Source organism: Daktulosphaira vitifoliae, unplaced genomic scaffold (assembly GCF_025091365.1).
Source record: "Daktulosphaira vitifoliae isolate Bord-2020 unplaced genomic scaffold, ASM2509136v1 Scaffold_3, whole genome shotgun sequence".
NCBI classification, from domain to species: domain Eukaryota; kingdom Metazoa; phylum Arthropoda; class Insecta; order Hemiptera; family Phylloxeridae; genus Daktulosphaira; species Daktulosphaira vitifoliae.
In genome coordinates, this window is record NW_026099574.1 from 41905783 (window position 1) to 41923963 (window position 18181).

Genomic DNA, 18181 nt, shown 5'->3' on the forward strand with positions numbered 1-18181 from the left:
ATTTGTATCATTTTGATAGTTAATGAGATGTTAATTGTAGTTTATATATAATTATTATTAATAAAAAAAACACATCACAGTAAAATTAATACCTTCTCAGCTTCTCATCGAAGCTTAAAGTATTAACAATATCCGCTGTAGTTCTATTAAATGACCTGTTTTCTAAGGTAGTTATTGTATCGTCAAATAGTTTAAACTTGATTGCTATTTGGGAGTCATTTATTATAAACATAATAATTAATGCACTAAGACTTTTTATTAAAAAATTTATATAATTTATATACGAGGTGTGACAATAAAATAACGAGACTTTTTTAATAAAAGTTATTTATTTAAAAAATTTTACAATTTAATGATAGTCACCTTCAAAGTACCTTCCCTCAGCATCAACACAATTGCATACGTCACTGCCATTCTTGAAAATAATGTTGCCAATCGCTTTCAGTTAGCCCTTTCTGCCGTTTTCATTTTTACATCATCAACCGTTTGAAAATGGGTTAAATTTTCAACTAAAATTTTACGAATACTTTCTCTAAATTCTACAAGACTGTAGTGAGACCAGCTATGATGTATGGTTCAGAGTGTTGGGCGGTTGACAAGAAAGTAGAGCAGAGAATGATTGTAGCAGAGATGAGAATGCTTAGATAGATGAGAGGAGTGACTAAAAAAGATAGAATAAGGAACGAGCATATAAGAGGGAGTATAGATGTACTGTCAATCGTGGATAAGATGAGAGAAAATAGACTTAAATGGTTTGGTCATGTTATGAGGAGAGAACAATCGTAAGCTGTAAGAACAGTTATAGAAATGAATGTTGAAGGGAAAAGTAGAGGAAGACCAAAAAAGAGATGGAGAGATGTTATTGAATGCGATATGAGGACATCTGATGTGAGCGTAGTTNAGATGGAGAGATGTTATTGAATGCGATATGAGGACATCTGATGTGAGCGTAGTTGTGGGAGATCGTGTCAAGTGAAAGTTTAGGGTAAGGGTGGCCGACCCCAAGTAGTTGGGATTAAGGAGAGGAAGAAGAAGGACAATAGACATAGACAGTTTATGTACCACAAATTTCTTGGTAAATGTTAAAATTTCCAATTTTATCTATATAATGTTACTACTTCATTTATAGGATATTTAAACCAAAAATATGAATGTAATAACTAGTAAAAAATATAATTGAATGTACAAAATTTAGGAACCAATTAATTGAACTCTTAAGGTACAAATTTTTACCTAATTACAAAACTAATACAGGTTCCCTAGTAGTAATTGAGTTTCAGTCATTTTTCTATTTTATCAAGAAAAAGTAAATTAATTTTGAAATGAAAAGTAGTGAAATTATTTTTTATTTCTTCTTTTCATATTTTACCAACCATTATGTGTCAAAAAATACAAGAATTGAAAATTCTTAATAAAAAAGAAACATTAGTTTATTAATGTTATTTTTGAACTACAATAGTTTGTATAAAAAAAACTTAACAAACATTCTAAAATAAATCTACTGTTTTGTTACCAGTCTAATTAGTTTTATAACAGTCTAATACATGTTTGTATATTTCCTTAGTAAAGTAAATAACAAAATAATTAAATATTATTCATGTTGTATTCTACTCAAATAATAAATAAATTGTTATTATTTTTTTTTACAAATATTTTCCATTAAATTGTTAGATTTTAATTCATTGTTTTCTTAATATCTACTAGGAATTCTACCAGATAATCTCTTTTAACAAATTATTTTTTAAACTATAATAACAATAATATAATAATAATAAAAACAGAATATACTTTTAATTTAAGTAGTAACATACAATTTAACATCAATATTTTAAAGTATGAAAAACTGCAGTGAAATATTTTGTTAACTAAAACAGATGTAAAATACATAATTTTGTTCCGTATTATTTTTAAACAAATAATTATTTTGTGATGAATGTGCAAAAACAATTGAAGACTAGATAATGGCACTAAAGGTTTATATATATAAGAAATATTAAAAAGAAATATCTAGTAACAAAACAGGAGAAGATATTAACTAACAAAAAAATCAATAAAAAATAATGAGCATCAATGACTACTTAAGTTGTCTTATTCTATTCAGCCTTGAAAATATAAGACAAACTTACTACGTGATTTGGGAAAACTCAGCTATTACTTTCTTGTTCTGTTAGTGTTTTCACAGTATCGTGATTTTCTGAACGTTTTTCAACTTCTGCTTTGAATGTTTCTAAATCTTGTTGACTAAAAAAAAAATGTATTTAAATCCTTTTTTAATTTACTTATTATAAAAACAATATTTTGACCAAATTTTTTTAAATGCTGTAAAAAATAAGAATATTTAACAACAGTAAATTATTAGGATTTTTTATTGTAATATTTAAATACTAGAAATCATTTATTAAATTACATTTATATATTTCAAACATAATATTTTAATACTCATTATCAGGGCTTATGCATTTATAAAATGTATTTTAGTCATCTAGAGTACATTAATGATAAATAGATGTTCATGTTAGTTTTTTTGTAATACTAATTTATATGATTTAGAAAATTAGATTTGGGAATGTAGGAGGATGACTGCCCTAAAACAAAAAATACTTTGTGGTACTGTATTCATATATGATAAATTTCCATGGAGTTGAGAGTCCTGGAAGTTGTTATAGTTATTGTTTATCAGTAAAAATTTAATGAACTCTTACCTAATTTGTACATAGAGAATACCATTTATGACATTGAGCATATCAAGCACACTACCCATTGATGGAGGATGAATTTGTATAGGAGGTAATGAAGCACCAGGTTTTCCAGTATAAATTTCATTCATCTTCTTTTGCAATACAACTGCTTGATGAGTCAAATGTTTTAAACAATCTGAAGATTCCTGGGTTTTTTCATGTTTTTCTCCAAACTACAATATATTTTAATAAAATTATATATGCAATAAAAGTAACAATAATAGCTTTATTTAATTAATATATATATATTTTTTTTACTTGTTGTTTATAAATTGCATAAGTTTCTCTTTCATTACTTAATGCTGATCGAAAATCACCCATACAACTTTGTGTACGGGCAACTAAATGATAACTTACAGCCACTTTTAATGATTTAGGTCCATAAAATTTAATATTTAATGCCAAAGCTTTTTCCAAAAATCTTAGTGAAAGATCATACTCTTGGACTGCATGTAAAATCAAACTAATGTTGCTCTATAAAAACAATGTATAAAGTTATTATTTATTTTAGAACCATAACTATAATTTAAATTATTAAAACCAATTTACACTATGCATTATTCAATTTTTTTTTACATATTTTATGTAAAGATATGTGTGACTGAGATGATAATTCAGCAATTCTTAATTAGCACTATCAAGGGTTTGAGGCTCCATTAAAGTTAACTGTTTGCTGAGCAAGAGATCAGTTCAGTAATTGGAGTTACCATACCTTTCTCTAGCAAAACTCATTACCCATCCCAGAGTATATAAGATTAAGGCACCTTTTTTTTTTAAGAAGGGGTTGCAATGGCCCTTCTTGAGCTGTATAAACATTAAAAAAACATTTGTCACTTTCTGCTATCTTAATGTCTTGCAACAGAGAAAAAATATCTATTAGTTTAATATATTTTATTAAATACAAAGGGAATCATGAAAATAAGTTTTCCATCGTTAGAAAAAAATGAAAAAGTAATAGTGAAAGAATAAGAAATTGATGCATAAAAAATTATAAATAATTATTTGATAACACTTTAGGTATACCATTAATGAATGTGTTCCTCTAGAAATCTTTATACATAATAAAATTTGTAAATAAAAATGCATATAAATTAATATGATAAACTGAGAAGGAATGAATACCTTTATACAAGTTTCTCCTAGATAAAGCTCAAAAAGGAATATTGCTATGTATTATTAGCTCTAAGTATTAGATCATTATTTCTAGCCTCAATTAGAAATAGAAGCTTGAACTGCATGCATTTATAATATAAAAAATTATTAGTGAATTTATATAAATTTTTAGCATTTTAAGGTTATCTATACAATATGTGCTGATAAATTAAGGATTTATTCAAGATAAATGTTTAAGAATTTTAACAGATTGTTCAAAATAACATTATCTAATAACTTAGTCTCGTTTTCTAAAAGACCATAAAAAAATAGAAATAAATTTTATTTTATATAAATAACTTTTAGAATAACTTAATTTTTTCTGATTTAGAAAAAAATTTTTTTGTGTATTTACCATCACTGACAGCTGAACTACTTGACAGACAGCTATATAATTCATAAGTTAAGACAAATAAATGATAACATATATCTTAAAAAAATTAAATTAAACATTTAAACATATTAGGGTGAAGTGGGGTAAATGTGAACAAATGGGGTAATTGTAAATTTTACTTTTCTCTTATAATATTTATCAGATTTTACTTTAGATTGAAAGTTCTGGTCTTAATGTGTTGATATCATACTAAATGCAATTTCCAAATAAAAAATTGTATATTTATCTAAAAACATTCATTTACAATTACCCTACTTTACCTTACAACTGAATGTTACTTAAATTAACAAATTTTTTTTATTTTCTATACTTGTAAACTTTAATGCTTAAGGTTAAAAACATTCAATAATATATTAATATACTTACATCTAGTAATGCTATTTCAGGATGATTTTCACCACAAATAAGTATAGCTAAGTAACGTGCTCTATACAATAATTTTAAGGCAGTAGTAATTTGATTGTTTGCATAACAATATAATGCTAAATGTATCTAAAATAAATTTGGTTTAATAACAAGTCAATAATTAAAAAATTATATACAAAGAACTTCAATAAGACAACATATATTCTGTTTCCTTGAAAAAACCTCGATTGGTCGAAAGAAAAACTATAAATAACTTAAAGAATTATTTATAATTTATTATAAATTATAGTGGGATTTTACAGTGATTTGTTTATTTATCTAGATAAATTAACTGTATCAATTTCATTTGGTTACTTTTATCGTGCTAATTATTTCACTGAATATAAACAATTTTTAATCAGCTACTTGTGTGTTAAAATGTATTATAAATGTAAAAAAGACTAATAAATCCTTAAAACTTCTTAAATAAAATTTTTTCAACCAATACCTTAATAACTCAATACCTCAGTAATTTGAAAACTACCTTGTAAGTTCCTTGAAATTTGAATTTTTGAAGTTCTACTATAATTAGTAATTAAAGAATGCTTACATATTCAGTAATAGTATAGGGGTGATCAATGCCATTAACTCGTTCAGACATAAATACAGCTTTCTGTTGAAATGACATAGCTTCACTGTAATCGCCCATTATATAACTCAGTCTGGCAAGCATTCTTAAACACTGAGCTATTTCTGGATGCATAGCTCCATAAACATTATTTAGCAGGGTTAAAGCTTCCATAATTAAATCATATCCTTCTTTTAAAAGACCTTGTTGAATTTTTGTTTGACCAGTTGTATAGAAATTAAATGCATCAGTCGCCTACATTCAGAAAATATAACAACTTATAAGCTATACAATTTTTTTTCTAGACATTTTATCTCATACCCTAGGATTTATATGTTTAACAACTGGGAACATATTTATTATATCTTCTTCAAAAAATGTAAATCTATTTTTTGCATCAAAAGAATATTCACGTAGCAATATTTGTATGCCAGTTTTTATACAAAAAGACCTAAAAGTTACTTAGATATTTATTAAGCTATTAAAATATAAGTATTTTTGAATATATATTTTTACAGAAAGTATTTTAAATATTTTGTTAGTAAATTTTAATGTTTTTAATTTATATTGATACTTAAATTTTGCTCATGTCATGTACGTAAAGAATATAACTTAATATTCTATTACTTCTTCGAGAGAATAAGACAGACGAGATACTTATCATATGAGATGATCAAACTCTTTTTTTTAATTACAATTATTTTATTTTATTAAGTGATTAAGACTTTCAAGCTTTGATAAACCATAGTGTAGAGATACTTCTTTTATACTTATACTATGCCAAATATTACAATAATTTTTTTAACATAGAGAATTTATATAAAATAGTCACGATTTATTTAGACAAAATAATTAAATGAATACAGAGCATATTGCAAACTGAGTAATATCTCAAAAAAAAGGATTTTGAAATAAATGTCTTCAAATTTTTTACCTCTTGTAAGAGATACATTATAATACTTTGTTTTTAACATTTATATTTATTTAAGCCATATTTCATAAAAGTAACTTGTACGTTAAGATAGAGAATAAAATTAACTATATTCAATTATACAAAAAATTTCAAGTTTCATAAATTTTTATTCTAGTCTCTATTGTACAATAGTTATTTTTAGGGAAACCTGTATTTTGTCATATTGAACTTTTTTTAACCTAAAAATGTAAAATTATAAGTACTAATTAATCATCAGTTTTAACTAACTTATAAACATATATTAACAAATTATTAGTTAATAATAATTTATTTTGAAAGTAGTTATTATCTTTGTGGAAATTTCATGTACATCTACAATATTTAAGAGTAAATTAATATTTTATTTCAACTAGAAAAATGTACCACAGATCTTCTTCAATTAATTTTGGTATGTATAAACTATAAAATATATTTTATTACCTTAATAATGAAATTTTTTGGATAGAGTACTGTTCACAAATTGATTCAACGATGTCAGGTATTAATTCCCATGCATAATAAGATTTAATTTCAGTCCTAATTTGAGACCATAGAGTATTACGAGTTAAATTAGCCCATTCTTTATTATCAACATTTAAAAGCCGATTTAGTCTATTTTTACGTTTACTACGTTTTTTGGTTGGTTTCACATCATCTAATGTATTTTGAGGATGTGGAATAGAACAAGACGACAGGAAGCAATTTAGAAAATGACTAACAGCATTTGCTAGGCTCATCAACTCAGCAGACTATACAAATAAAAAAAAAATTTAATAGCATATAATCTTAAAAAATATTTATAATAATAAAAGCTAATAAGAATAGCTTACTTGAAGGTAAGAATTAAATATATGCTTTGCTGCTCTTGTTATTAATTCTGTAACAGTTATACTTAACAAATATTCTAGTCGTTTAATTTTTGATAATTTTTCAGCTATTTTTCCTAAATATCGAATATTGATTCCCCTTGTATGTAAATTCTCAGACAACATTTGACCATCCATTGGTGCAGAAGAATGATCCATGCAATCTCTGATCTATAATGAAATTGTTTTATTTTAACAGTTAAAATAAGTAGAATAATTATTATTTTCAATGCAAGTATTTTAATTATAAATGTATGGACAACTCACAAATAAGGGTATTTGTGACAGCAATAAGTATTCAGCTGCATCTACCACTAATTTTTTTTCCAACTTAAATTGGTCCGAGTCGGGATTTGAATGCTTAACGCAAGGTGAAAATACATCAGGATTAAATCTAATGTCAAATTCAGAATCCTTTAGAGATCCAACTTTTTGAGCAGCTTTTTTAACAACTTCTTTTGTGTTGCTATCTTCACCTTTATTAAAAAAAAATTAAATCTAATAAATTATGCATAAATTAAAAAAATTAAATAAAAAAAAAAAAAAACCACTCTAAAAATTAAAATTTAATTTAATAATTAGGACATAATTTTCACATTAACTATAACTTACAATTATTAACAGCTGTTTTAGTAATAGTCTCCAAGTCTTTTTTTTTTGTTTCTGAAGTGTCATCTTCATTAATTATTATATGATCACATTTTGTATCATTTTTTTCTGTTATTTGACCAACTGAATCATTAACCTATTATGAACAGTACATGAAAATTTAAATACTCTTTTAGATTAAATTTTTTACAGCTCTATTAAATTTTTAAATCGATTTCTACTGGACTATATATTCTAGTAGAATATAGATATAAACTAGAAATAGCAAGTAGTTAAATAGTTAAGTGGTTTTCTTTATAATTACAGTTTTATTTTATTTAAAAATAAGTTATAAAATAATGCAAATTTCTAACTAACCTCTAAAGTTTTTCCTGAAATATCATCATTAATTTTATTTTTCCATAAATTTAAATGTTGTAAATGGAATGCTGCATATTTGATAAACATCATATAACGTGTCCTGTAAATTAATGTTTTTATTTAGTTACATTTTTATATATATAGTGAAGGGCACAATTGAATAGTTTTGGCTTCTGGGTTTATTTGTTTTTAAAAAACTATCAAATAGTCATTCGATTGTTATTACATACGACCAACCAGTTTTAGACAATCAAACTACCAAATAAAGATTCAATAGTTTTTATCTAAATAAAAACTATTAGATGAGTTCATCGATAGTTTTCAATTGCACAGATACTATCAAATGAAATTTTACTGACTAAATACTTTATAAGTTATTTTGTCTAATGGGACAATTGATATGAGTTCTGATAATCAAATCTTTTCTAAGGATTTTTATACAATAAATTATGATTGTATAACTTATTTAATTTTAATTTAAATATATATACATGAGATGTGTTCAGAAAATAATGGAGATTTTCGTTTTTTGAAAAAAATATTTATTTATTCGTTTATGTTAATTTTATCGATTTCAAAAAAGTCCCCATTAGATTTAATGCTCTTGTGCCAACGGTTCTTTCAATTTTCAAAACATTTCTCAAACTCGATCTTTGGGATAGCCTTTAGCTCATTAAACAATGTGCTTTTAATGTCATCTATGTTTGTAAAATGATGGCCTTTAATGGTTCTCTTTATTTTTGGAAATAGAAAAAAGTAATACAGTACCATGTCTGGCTAACATGGACGCTGGGGCATCATTATAGTATTGTTTTTGGACAAAAATTCACAAACAAGTAATGAAGTAAGGCAGGTGTAAAACTCATTAATTTTTTTGCCACAAATCCGGACATTTTTTTTGGATTGCTCTTAGAGTGGAGCAGTGATATAGATAGGCAAAGCTTCACATTTATAATAATACAATAAAAAGTACTCAATCCTCAAAAATAAACAATTTTTTAGTATTTAAATGTATATAGCTCAGAGTATATTTATTAAAAATTGTATTATTTAAGTTATTGGTTATTTATATTTTTTGTAAGTATAATTTCATTTAATAGTAATCATTAAGGTGCAAAATTATATGCATTTATAAATTTTATTTAAGTCACAGTTTGAATAGTCCCAAGTTTGTGCAACTTTATCAAAGGATTATATAGAAGCGAAGAAATATTTTTGGTAGTAACTAATTTACTAATAAAAATACAATTTGGAAAATTAATAATAAATAACTTAACAAAGTAGTTTATACTTTATATCTTTGAAAAAGCCAAGTTATTTTATACGAGATAAAAAATAAACTTACTCAATGAATGAATCAATTAACTCCTGTCTCAAACAACACAATTTATGCCTATGTTGAATAGGAAATCCTAAAGATTTAACTTCTTGGCTTAATACATCTTCATTAACTAAAATAATGAGTAGAATAGGATAAATATTTAAATATTTATAAAAAATATAAATTTTCTTAAATAATTTTTCTGTAGTTTAAAATTTTTTAAAAAATCATTAATTCTTTTACTATAGTAAATTGTTTTGCTTATGTAAACCAATATATGTTGGCATAATACTTTGATTATAAACTTTGATATAATAAACAATAATATTAAAATGGCTTACGTATTAAGAAATTGACATCAGGGGGAAAAGTACGAAGAAGATCTAATATGTAATAACGACTATCATTTCCAATAATTCCTTTACATTCTACAGAAGAACACAATTCAATTTCTTCATCTTTTTCACTAATTACTTTATGGGGCATAATTTTTAGTTGTTGAGCAGCTTGACTAAGCTAGACAGACAAAAAAAAAAAAAAAACCCATACTTTTGTAAAAGAAATAATACATTTTTTTTTTAATTACCAGTTCAATATATTTAGGATTAGTAGTAACTGTTTTTCCAAAGTCCACTGATCCATAAACAACAGATTGTTCTTGTTCTCTTTCAAGTATACCAGGAATTATAGACTGAGCAGTAACTCTATACCCTCTGTAATCAATAACCACAGTACCAAGTGTATACAAACCAGGTAAATCTACAGCACTGTAAACTCTAACGCCTTGTAAATCATTCCGCTGAAAAAAAAAAAAATTAAAAATGTAACTTTTAACTTTTGAGTTATAAAAAATATTGAATACTACGGTTCATTAACATACAGGTGCAACAAATGCAGCAGCATCCCCACCAAGTTCTTTATAATGATCTCTAACATCAAAACCCAATGAAAAAAATATATTATTCCAAATAAACATTTGCATTTTAGCTTCTTCTCCAGGATTTATAGCCATCACATTGCCATCAATAACTGCCATAGCTCCACGTGTAGCAGCTGCTACAAAGTCACCATGTACCTACAAAAAAAACCAGAACAGTCAAAATAGGGCATAGTGGACACCAATTTAGTATTGAAATCTATTAGTAATTAAAATAACCATCATAAAAAAAAGCTTTGATGTAAATCTTTCATTGATCTAAGATTGTATTTTATTTTTAGTAGATTTTTGATTATGTCACAAACAACATGAACTCACATTTTTCGAAATATATTCCAGTTATAAGTTCTCTAATAAATAAATAAATTACTTGAAAACATTTTTTTTATTAATTTTATTTATTTTAGAATTGTAGTATTAAATATATATTTTTTTAACTTATAGTATGTGACATAATCATTAATATATGTTTAAAGAACACAGTAGTTTCAGAACATTTTTAATAGTTGACTTTTCATGCAAAAGTTGATATTGTGAATTCCTTGTAGGTAGATAAATGGTTAAATTAAAAAAAAAAAAAATACTTAATAAAAAGGTCATACTTATTATGAGATATTAAAAAAAAAAAAATTGTTTTGATCATCCATTTTTCAAAAGTTATGGCAATTTTAAGTAAAAAAAGTTTAAAAAATAACAAAAATTAATGTCAATTTTAAAAATCATAATTTATTGGTCAATTTATGGGGAATGAGGGATATCTTTTTCTCAAAATTTAAGGGAAATGTCTTCAACTAGATACAATTTTTTGTTAAGTAAAACCAGTTCAGCGAGAGCTAAGAAAAAATAACAAAAGACACACACACAAAAAAAAAAAAAAAAAATATAAACCATCATAGTAAAATTAATATCTACTCAACTTTGCATAGAAACTAAAATTAATTAATTATACTAAAAAAATTAAAATAAAACAAAATTTAATTAATTTTACTTTAAAAATAGCTCTTTCTCTCAAAAGACGTTCTGGCAGATTTTTACGAGGAAGTTCACGAGTAGTTTGTAACTCTTCATTCCAATCACGTGTTTGACCAGGTATATGTTCTTCATAGCCAAGCTTTGATGAAAACGCTAATATAAAAGAACAATTTCTATACATTTTTAAATAACTTAATTGATCATTAAATTTTTATGACTAACTGTCTTCGGCTCTTATAGCATCCAAAGTATGATCAAGTAAAGGAGATGCCCAACTGAACACTTGATAAGGAGTAGCAACTCTTTCAAAAGGATGACGTGCAGTTCTTTTTTTTTGTAGTATAGCAAAATTTCTTTTAAAAGCAACACTAACCTGACTGAGTAATTCTATTAGAGAATGACATAAATGATTTGGTGTAGCTGGCTTAGGATCAAACTCTTCATTAGTAGACCTAAAATAAATGAAAATTAATTTTTGCATTTTGATATATCAAAACTTAAACTTAAACTTAATATTTTAAAGTGACTTAATATTTACATATAGATAATATAAATTAACAAGAAAAGAGTATTTATGTTTAGTTAATAGTATCTATTATAGATAGGTTATATAATAAATTAAAATTTAATGGCCAATTAATTTTCAAGTTAAAAAACTAAATCTTTTTTTTTAATTAAACATTTACATATTGAACTAAAATTATTTTACATATCAGAAACATACATGAAATTTGTATTTCAAATTCTATTTATATTGTAATACTTAGGATAAGGGTGGCCAACTCCAACGAGTTGGGATAAAGGCGAGAAAAATGAAGAAGATATTTAATAAACAATTTTGTAATAAACAGTGTAATTTACCTTTGTTGATATAAAAAAAGTTTTATCCAATTATTATTATTTTTAATAATTATTAAAAAAATTAAGTATTAAACTCACTGATTGGGCACAATACCCTTTGTGTTCAGAGGTAATGGTTATATTATTAGAGGTCCAGAACCTGCTAGTATTCAAGAAAAGTATCCTCAGTGATAGTAATGCTGCTTTGAAGGCACTTAGTAATAACCAGGTGACTTCAAGACTAGTCCTTGAATACAGGGAAACTATTGAATCACTAGCAAGGTTCAGTAGTTACACAGACATGGGTACCAAATTACAGCAGTGTCCTGGTAATAAAAAAGCAGACTTTCTAGCAAGGATAGGTGCAGAAAACAACTATGTAGGACCAAATCAACCAGGGGTAGGACTCAAAGAACAATCCTTCTAAGTAATATCTTGTGTAGAGAACAACACAGGAAAATAAGGTGGTACCCAGACAATAAAAAATGTTTATTAAGACTCTCAGTCTGCTATTAAGAGTTTTTAATTACATGACTAGATATCAAATAAACATTTGACTGGACTACGACAAGACATGGTCATCTGCTTAAACATCTTAACACAGTCGGAGTGACAGAATCATCACTGTGCAGGAAGTATGGAACAGAAGAGGATGATTCATTTCACATTATCTGTGAATGTGATACCCTGGACACATTAAGGAAAATCTTTTCCCGAAGAAGAAGATACCAAAAACATAAAACTCAAAGGGATATTTAATTTTGCCAGAGATAGGACTCTTTAAATATATATAGATGCAGCTTAGTAGGATGTCATATATATAGTGTTCAGTAAGTAAGGAAACTAGTTTCTTTTGTTCTCATTGTTTATAACAATAAAACTGTTTCCTTACTTTCTGAATACCATGTATAGTCTAAGGTATTCAACAATAGTAATAGCAGGAGCACACAATGGACCTATAGGTCCGAGTGCATGGGAAGTTCTTGCTTATCTATATAACAACTAAAACTTTACTCACTGATTTATAAAAAATCCTTTTGTACAAGCAGTGATATGAAAATGTTTATCTTCTAAAGTAATTACGTACAAATACATAAGATCACCGTGCATTTTACGAAAGCCTGGTGGTGGATTCCAAGCTGAAGTAGTAAGAACCTAATGTACATTTAAAATACAGAAAAGCACTTTTTTAATGTATATTACATTAATTTAAATATATGTAAATTATTACTATATTACTTTAATACATTGTGGACCTTTGAAGTCTTTAGAAGTAGGATGTAAAGGAAGTAAGGGCCTTTCTTTACTATTTGGCATTATGTAATCAGGAGGTGTACAATCAACACTTTCAGAACGAGCTTTTTTTTTTTCTAATAAGTTGGAAAAACAATATTAAAATTACTATAATTCATTCAGTATATAATTATACCTAATATATCTCCTTGAGTAACAACATTTAAAAATGACAAAGAGTTACAATCAATACCATTATAAGCATCAGACATTTCTAGAGATTTGAGTATATCTCTGACATGGCGCACATGTATTCTAGCTTCACGCATTGTATAAGGTTCTTCAACAATCTACAATTATAAATCATATTATTATTAAAAGTGTTATTATAAAAGATCAATTATCTTGAGGTTGCTCTTTTATTATTAAGGAAGAAAGTAGGTGTAGAGATGCGATTTCTTTTTTTTCATAAATCAATTCTAGAATTATACAAAAGTATACTGTGAAAATTTCAAGGCTAAATCCCAAGCAAGCCATTTAAAAGTTCTAGGTATTTGAGTGAGTTTGGTCGACTGGTTGAAGCACACAAGAAGTAATACAGAGTGATCAAGAAATTAGTCATTCATGAACAATTTCAAGGGTAATGGAAAGAAAAAAGAACATTAGCAGACTGTAATATGGTGCTGGAATAGCTGATTAAATAGAAAGTTATTTAAATTGACTCATTATTGCCTTAAATCTACTACTGCCACTCTTATTTTCAAACTAGTTTCTCTCAAAACTATTTTTTTTCGAATTTGTGTACACTTTCTAGCATGCAAAGCTTTTGATCAATCTTATCAATAAACTAATTAATATTATATCTATAGTAATCGAACCTTTATCATTGATCCATCTTTTAACCCTTCAATAGATTTTAGTTCAGAAAAATTATCTAATGTTACTCCATTTAGCTGTAGGGAAAAACATGTTCTATGACATGTATCTTCTCTATCCATTAGTAGTTGATGTATTTCTTGAACCAGCTCCATACTTGATACCTTTATCATAAAAAAAAAATTTAATACAATGAATAAGATTAATAAGTGTAACGCCTTTCTTGCATAATTGAATAAAAATTACACGTTTTCAAGAATAAAAATTGTTTTTAAGAAGATAATATTTATTTAATGATACTACAATTTTGAATATTATAGAACTATTTTATAATAATCTGATAGCTTAGTTGGTTTTAAAATATCTATAAACAAGATTAGCTATTTTGGGTAACACACTAATTTTTTGAGAAACAATTAGAAATTTTTTATTTTTGTAAAAAGAAAAAATATTTGGATCAAAAAACTAAAATATGTAATAAAATAATTTTTTTTAATGCAACCTCTATTTTTGACTAAATAAAATGATAAACAAAAATTTACAATTTTTATATTTGATCAACTGCTGTTCATCTATTTCAACATGTTAATAATTTAAGATAAATTTCTTTATTATATTTCATTATTAAGAAATTTTCATTTTTCCATTATGTCATTTCAACTTACTTTTATTGACATAAGAATTATCTAATATAGGAAAATCTTATCCTTAATCAATCATCTATTAATAGAAACAAACTCTTATATTTAACACAAGTTTATTATTATAAATTATTGGTCACCGATGTGGACATTTTTATTGATAATTATTATTAAAAATAATTTATGGCTTATTGAAACAGATAAATGCCTATTCCAATATAAAAAAAACCAATTTAATGAAGAATTTTTGCTTTAAATTCTAATTTTTTAACTATTTTAAAATACAAACAATTGATCATATAAAAGAATACATAAAATTGTTTTTTTGTCTATCATACAATCAAGTTTAATGTTTCTATATATGAAAATTAAAGTTAATATTTTTTATCCCTGAAGGGATGAAAAACAATTATTGTAGTTTGCTGACACAAATAATTTCTCTTTACGGAAATAAAAACATTTACTTCATATTCATATACGCAACAAAGAAAGCAGTAATTCAAAAAATTCACTTTTGAGTTTATGTCATTTTATTGTTAAATTTGTATTGCTTAATAGTTTGCCGTAACGAAAATACCAAAATTTTAATTAAAAAAAAAAAAAAAAAACTTAAGATTTAAAATTTCTTGTTATCACAAAATTTTTTGTCATGACTATTATCTACTGTAATATTTTGTAGTTATAATGTCAAAAACTTACAATGTAATATACTCATTAATTTTGTTCAGAAGTGATAAATTAGAATATTAATAATTATAGAATTATATTTCTCTTAAGGATAAAATCATAAATGTAAGTATTTTATAATATAATCACTATAGGCCAGTAAACAAAGGAAAAAAGGCAGAAAAAATTCCCAACCAAATTTTTTTTTTAAAGTTGAATTAAGATATACTAAAAGTTCTCATCGATTGAAATTGAGCTTTTTTTACAGCCTTGCAAAAGTTCAAAAATGAGCTTTTTTAATTTTATCAAAAAATATTTAACTTACAAAAAAAAGTTTAAAAAGATAATTTTAAACAAAAAAGATATCTTCTATTTTTCATTTAAACAAATATTTTTCGATTTAGATTACATTTAATATGAGTACTAAAATTTATTTTCCATTTTTTCCATTTTACAGTTACTTTTTATCATGTTATACTTACATTAGAAACAATGTTATAAATTATATAACTATATATATAATTATTTATATATAGTATCATTAAAGTGTAGTGTATATTAAGATACAACCGATAGAGTAGGTCATTGATTTGAAGCTATATTGTTTAAACCCAACCAAACGCTAAATTGTAAATTCCCAAACATCAATTATATTATGTCAATTGCTACCAGAATTTCCAGTAATCTTCTTCTTTTTCTTCGCCTTAATCCCAACTACTCGGGCCAGCCACCCTTATCCTAAACTTCCACTTGACAAGAACTCCCACATAATCTACGCTTACATCAGCTGTCCTCATATCGCATTCCATAACATCTCTCCATCTCTTTTTTGGTCTTCCTCTACTTTTCCCTTCAACATTCATTTCTATAACTGTTCTTACAGCTTACAATTGTTCTCTCCTCATAACATAACCCAAACCATTTAAGTCTATTTTCGCTCATCTTATCCATGATTGACACTACACCTATACTCCCTTTTATATGCTCATTCCTTATTCTATCTTTTTTTTGTCACTCCTCTCATCCATCTAAGCATTCTCATCTTTGCTCTACTTTCTTATCAACCGCCCAACACTGAACCATACATCATAGCTGGTCTCACTACAGTCTTGTAGAATTTACCTTTCAGCCTCATTGGAATTCTTTTATCGCATAAGACACCTGACGCTTCTCTCCAATTCAAAAAGTTGCACTTAATCCTGTTTCTTACATCCTCGTCAATACCATCTCTCTTTTGCACAACTGATCCTAAATACTTAAAACTTTCCACCTCTCCAATCACGTCCTTGCCTACTGTCACTGGTCTCCTTATTTCACCTACCTCGTGTTTTCTTTTGTCAACCCTTATCCAACCTTATCCCTTATTGCCAACCGGAATTTCTTGTAATGATAAAATTAATTGTCATAAAGTGTATGAAGTTGGTCTTGTTCTAGTAATATTAATGGTGGGTAATAACTTTCATGATATAAAACTTAAAAGGTCAAATAAAATTATAACTCTATCTTCAATAACTTCTATTGTTAAAATTAATTAAAATTTTTAAAATAATTTAAGTAAACCCATTGCTACTATTTCAACTAATCGTTATTTAAAAAAAACCAGTAGTGTCCCGGCACAGTGGGGACATGGTATAATTGGGTCCAGTATAGATGATATGTGACAATGATTAAAAAACAAGAAAAAAATGCCTTGATGCAAATCTGTAGTTAGTGTTTAATTAAAAAAAATTAATGGATTATTACAAAAGCTATATGATGCCCTATTTCCTTATTTATATTCTAATTACAAATTATATGCATTAATAGTGCAAAATATGTAATCGATGGCGGATTTCTCCTCTATAAAGTTATTTGACAAATATATCAAACAAAATTCTTTTCCATTTTCCTCTTCTAAATTTTGATAGAATATATTTTCAACAAAAGTACAATCTTCTTAATTTTTAATCTTATTTCTATTGAATTTGTACACCATTGACTTTGCAATGTTCATATATAATAGAACATTTAAGCCCTGTTTTTCGGCAGCCACAATTTTTACCAGCTCCAGCAACCGAACAAAGGCCAATATGCTTTATGACAGTTAACTTAATTATTACCAGAAATTCCGGTGGCAAATGACATAATATAATTGATGTTTGGGAATTTACAATTTAGCGTTTGGTTGGGTTTAAACAATATAGCTTCAAATCAATGACCTACTCTATCGGTTGTATCTTAATATACACTACACTTTAATGATACTATAAATAAATAATTATATATATAGTTATATAATTTATAACATTGTTTCTAATGTAAGTATAACATGATAAAAAGTAACTGTAAAATGGAAAAAATGGAAAATAAATTTTAGTACTCATATTAAATGTAATCTAACTCGAAAAATATTTGTTTAAATGAATGGTAAATTCACATTACATACAAGAAAAAACTCAAATATATACTTAAAAAAACGGTAGCACAGTGGGGTCGAGGCACAGTGTGGACGAGGCATAGATGGGACAAGTATAGATGATATCTGACAGTGATTAAAATCACTATCATAAGAAACGCTTCGATGCAAATCTGTAGATAGTGTTTCCTTTAGAGAAATTGGTGAAATATTTTAAAAGCAACATGAACTCTTATTTCTTTAATTATATCCTGAT

The 18181-nt window shown here is 25.9% G+C and overlaps 1 protein-coding gene across 1 annotated transcript in view; it reads right to left on the reverse strand.

Moving 5' to 3' along the window:
* Positions 1-1779: 1779 nt before the first annotated feature.
* The window catches only part of LOC126900291 (clustered mitochondria protein homolog), a 27551-nt gene continuing 11149 nt past the window's right edge, over positions 1780-18181 (reverse strand). The window contains exons 3-23 of the mRNA XM_050675905.1: positions 14226-14387; positions 13544-13697; positions 13354-13484; positions 13133-13269; positions 11497-11726; positions 11291-11427; positions 10246-10440; positions 9952-10164; positions 9707-9881; positions 9390-9495; positions 8042-8144; positions 7688-7820; positions 7343-7551; positions 7040-7246; positions 6651-6958; positions 5579-5708; positions 5240-5512; positions 4651-4776; positions 2997-3212; positions 2703-2911; positions 1780-2241 (exon numbers count right to left, since the gene is read on the reverse strand). Coding sequence (XP_050531862.1) covers positions 2145-2241; positions 2703-2911; positions 2997-3212; positions 4651-4776; positions 5240-5512; positions 5579-5708; positions 6651-6958; positions 7040-7246; positions 7343-7551; positions 7688-7820; positions 8042-8144; positions 9390-9495; positions 9707-9881; positions 9952-10164; positions 10246-10440; positions 11291-11427; positions 11497-11726; positions 13133-13269; positions 13354-13484; positions 13544-13697; positions 14226-14387 — 3651 coding nt within the window. The 3' untranslated portion in view covers positions 1780-2144. The remainder of the gene's footprint in view (positions 2242-2702; positions 2912-2996; positions 3213-4650; positions 4777-5239; positions 5513-5578; positions 5709-6650; positions 6959-7039; positions 7247-7342; positions 7552-7687; positions 7821-8041; positions 8145-9389; positions 9496-9706; positions 9882-9951; positions 10165-10245; positions 10441-11290; positions 11428-11496; positions 11727-13132; positions 13270-13353; positions 13485-13543; positions 13698-14225; positions 14388-18181) is intronic.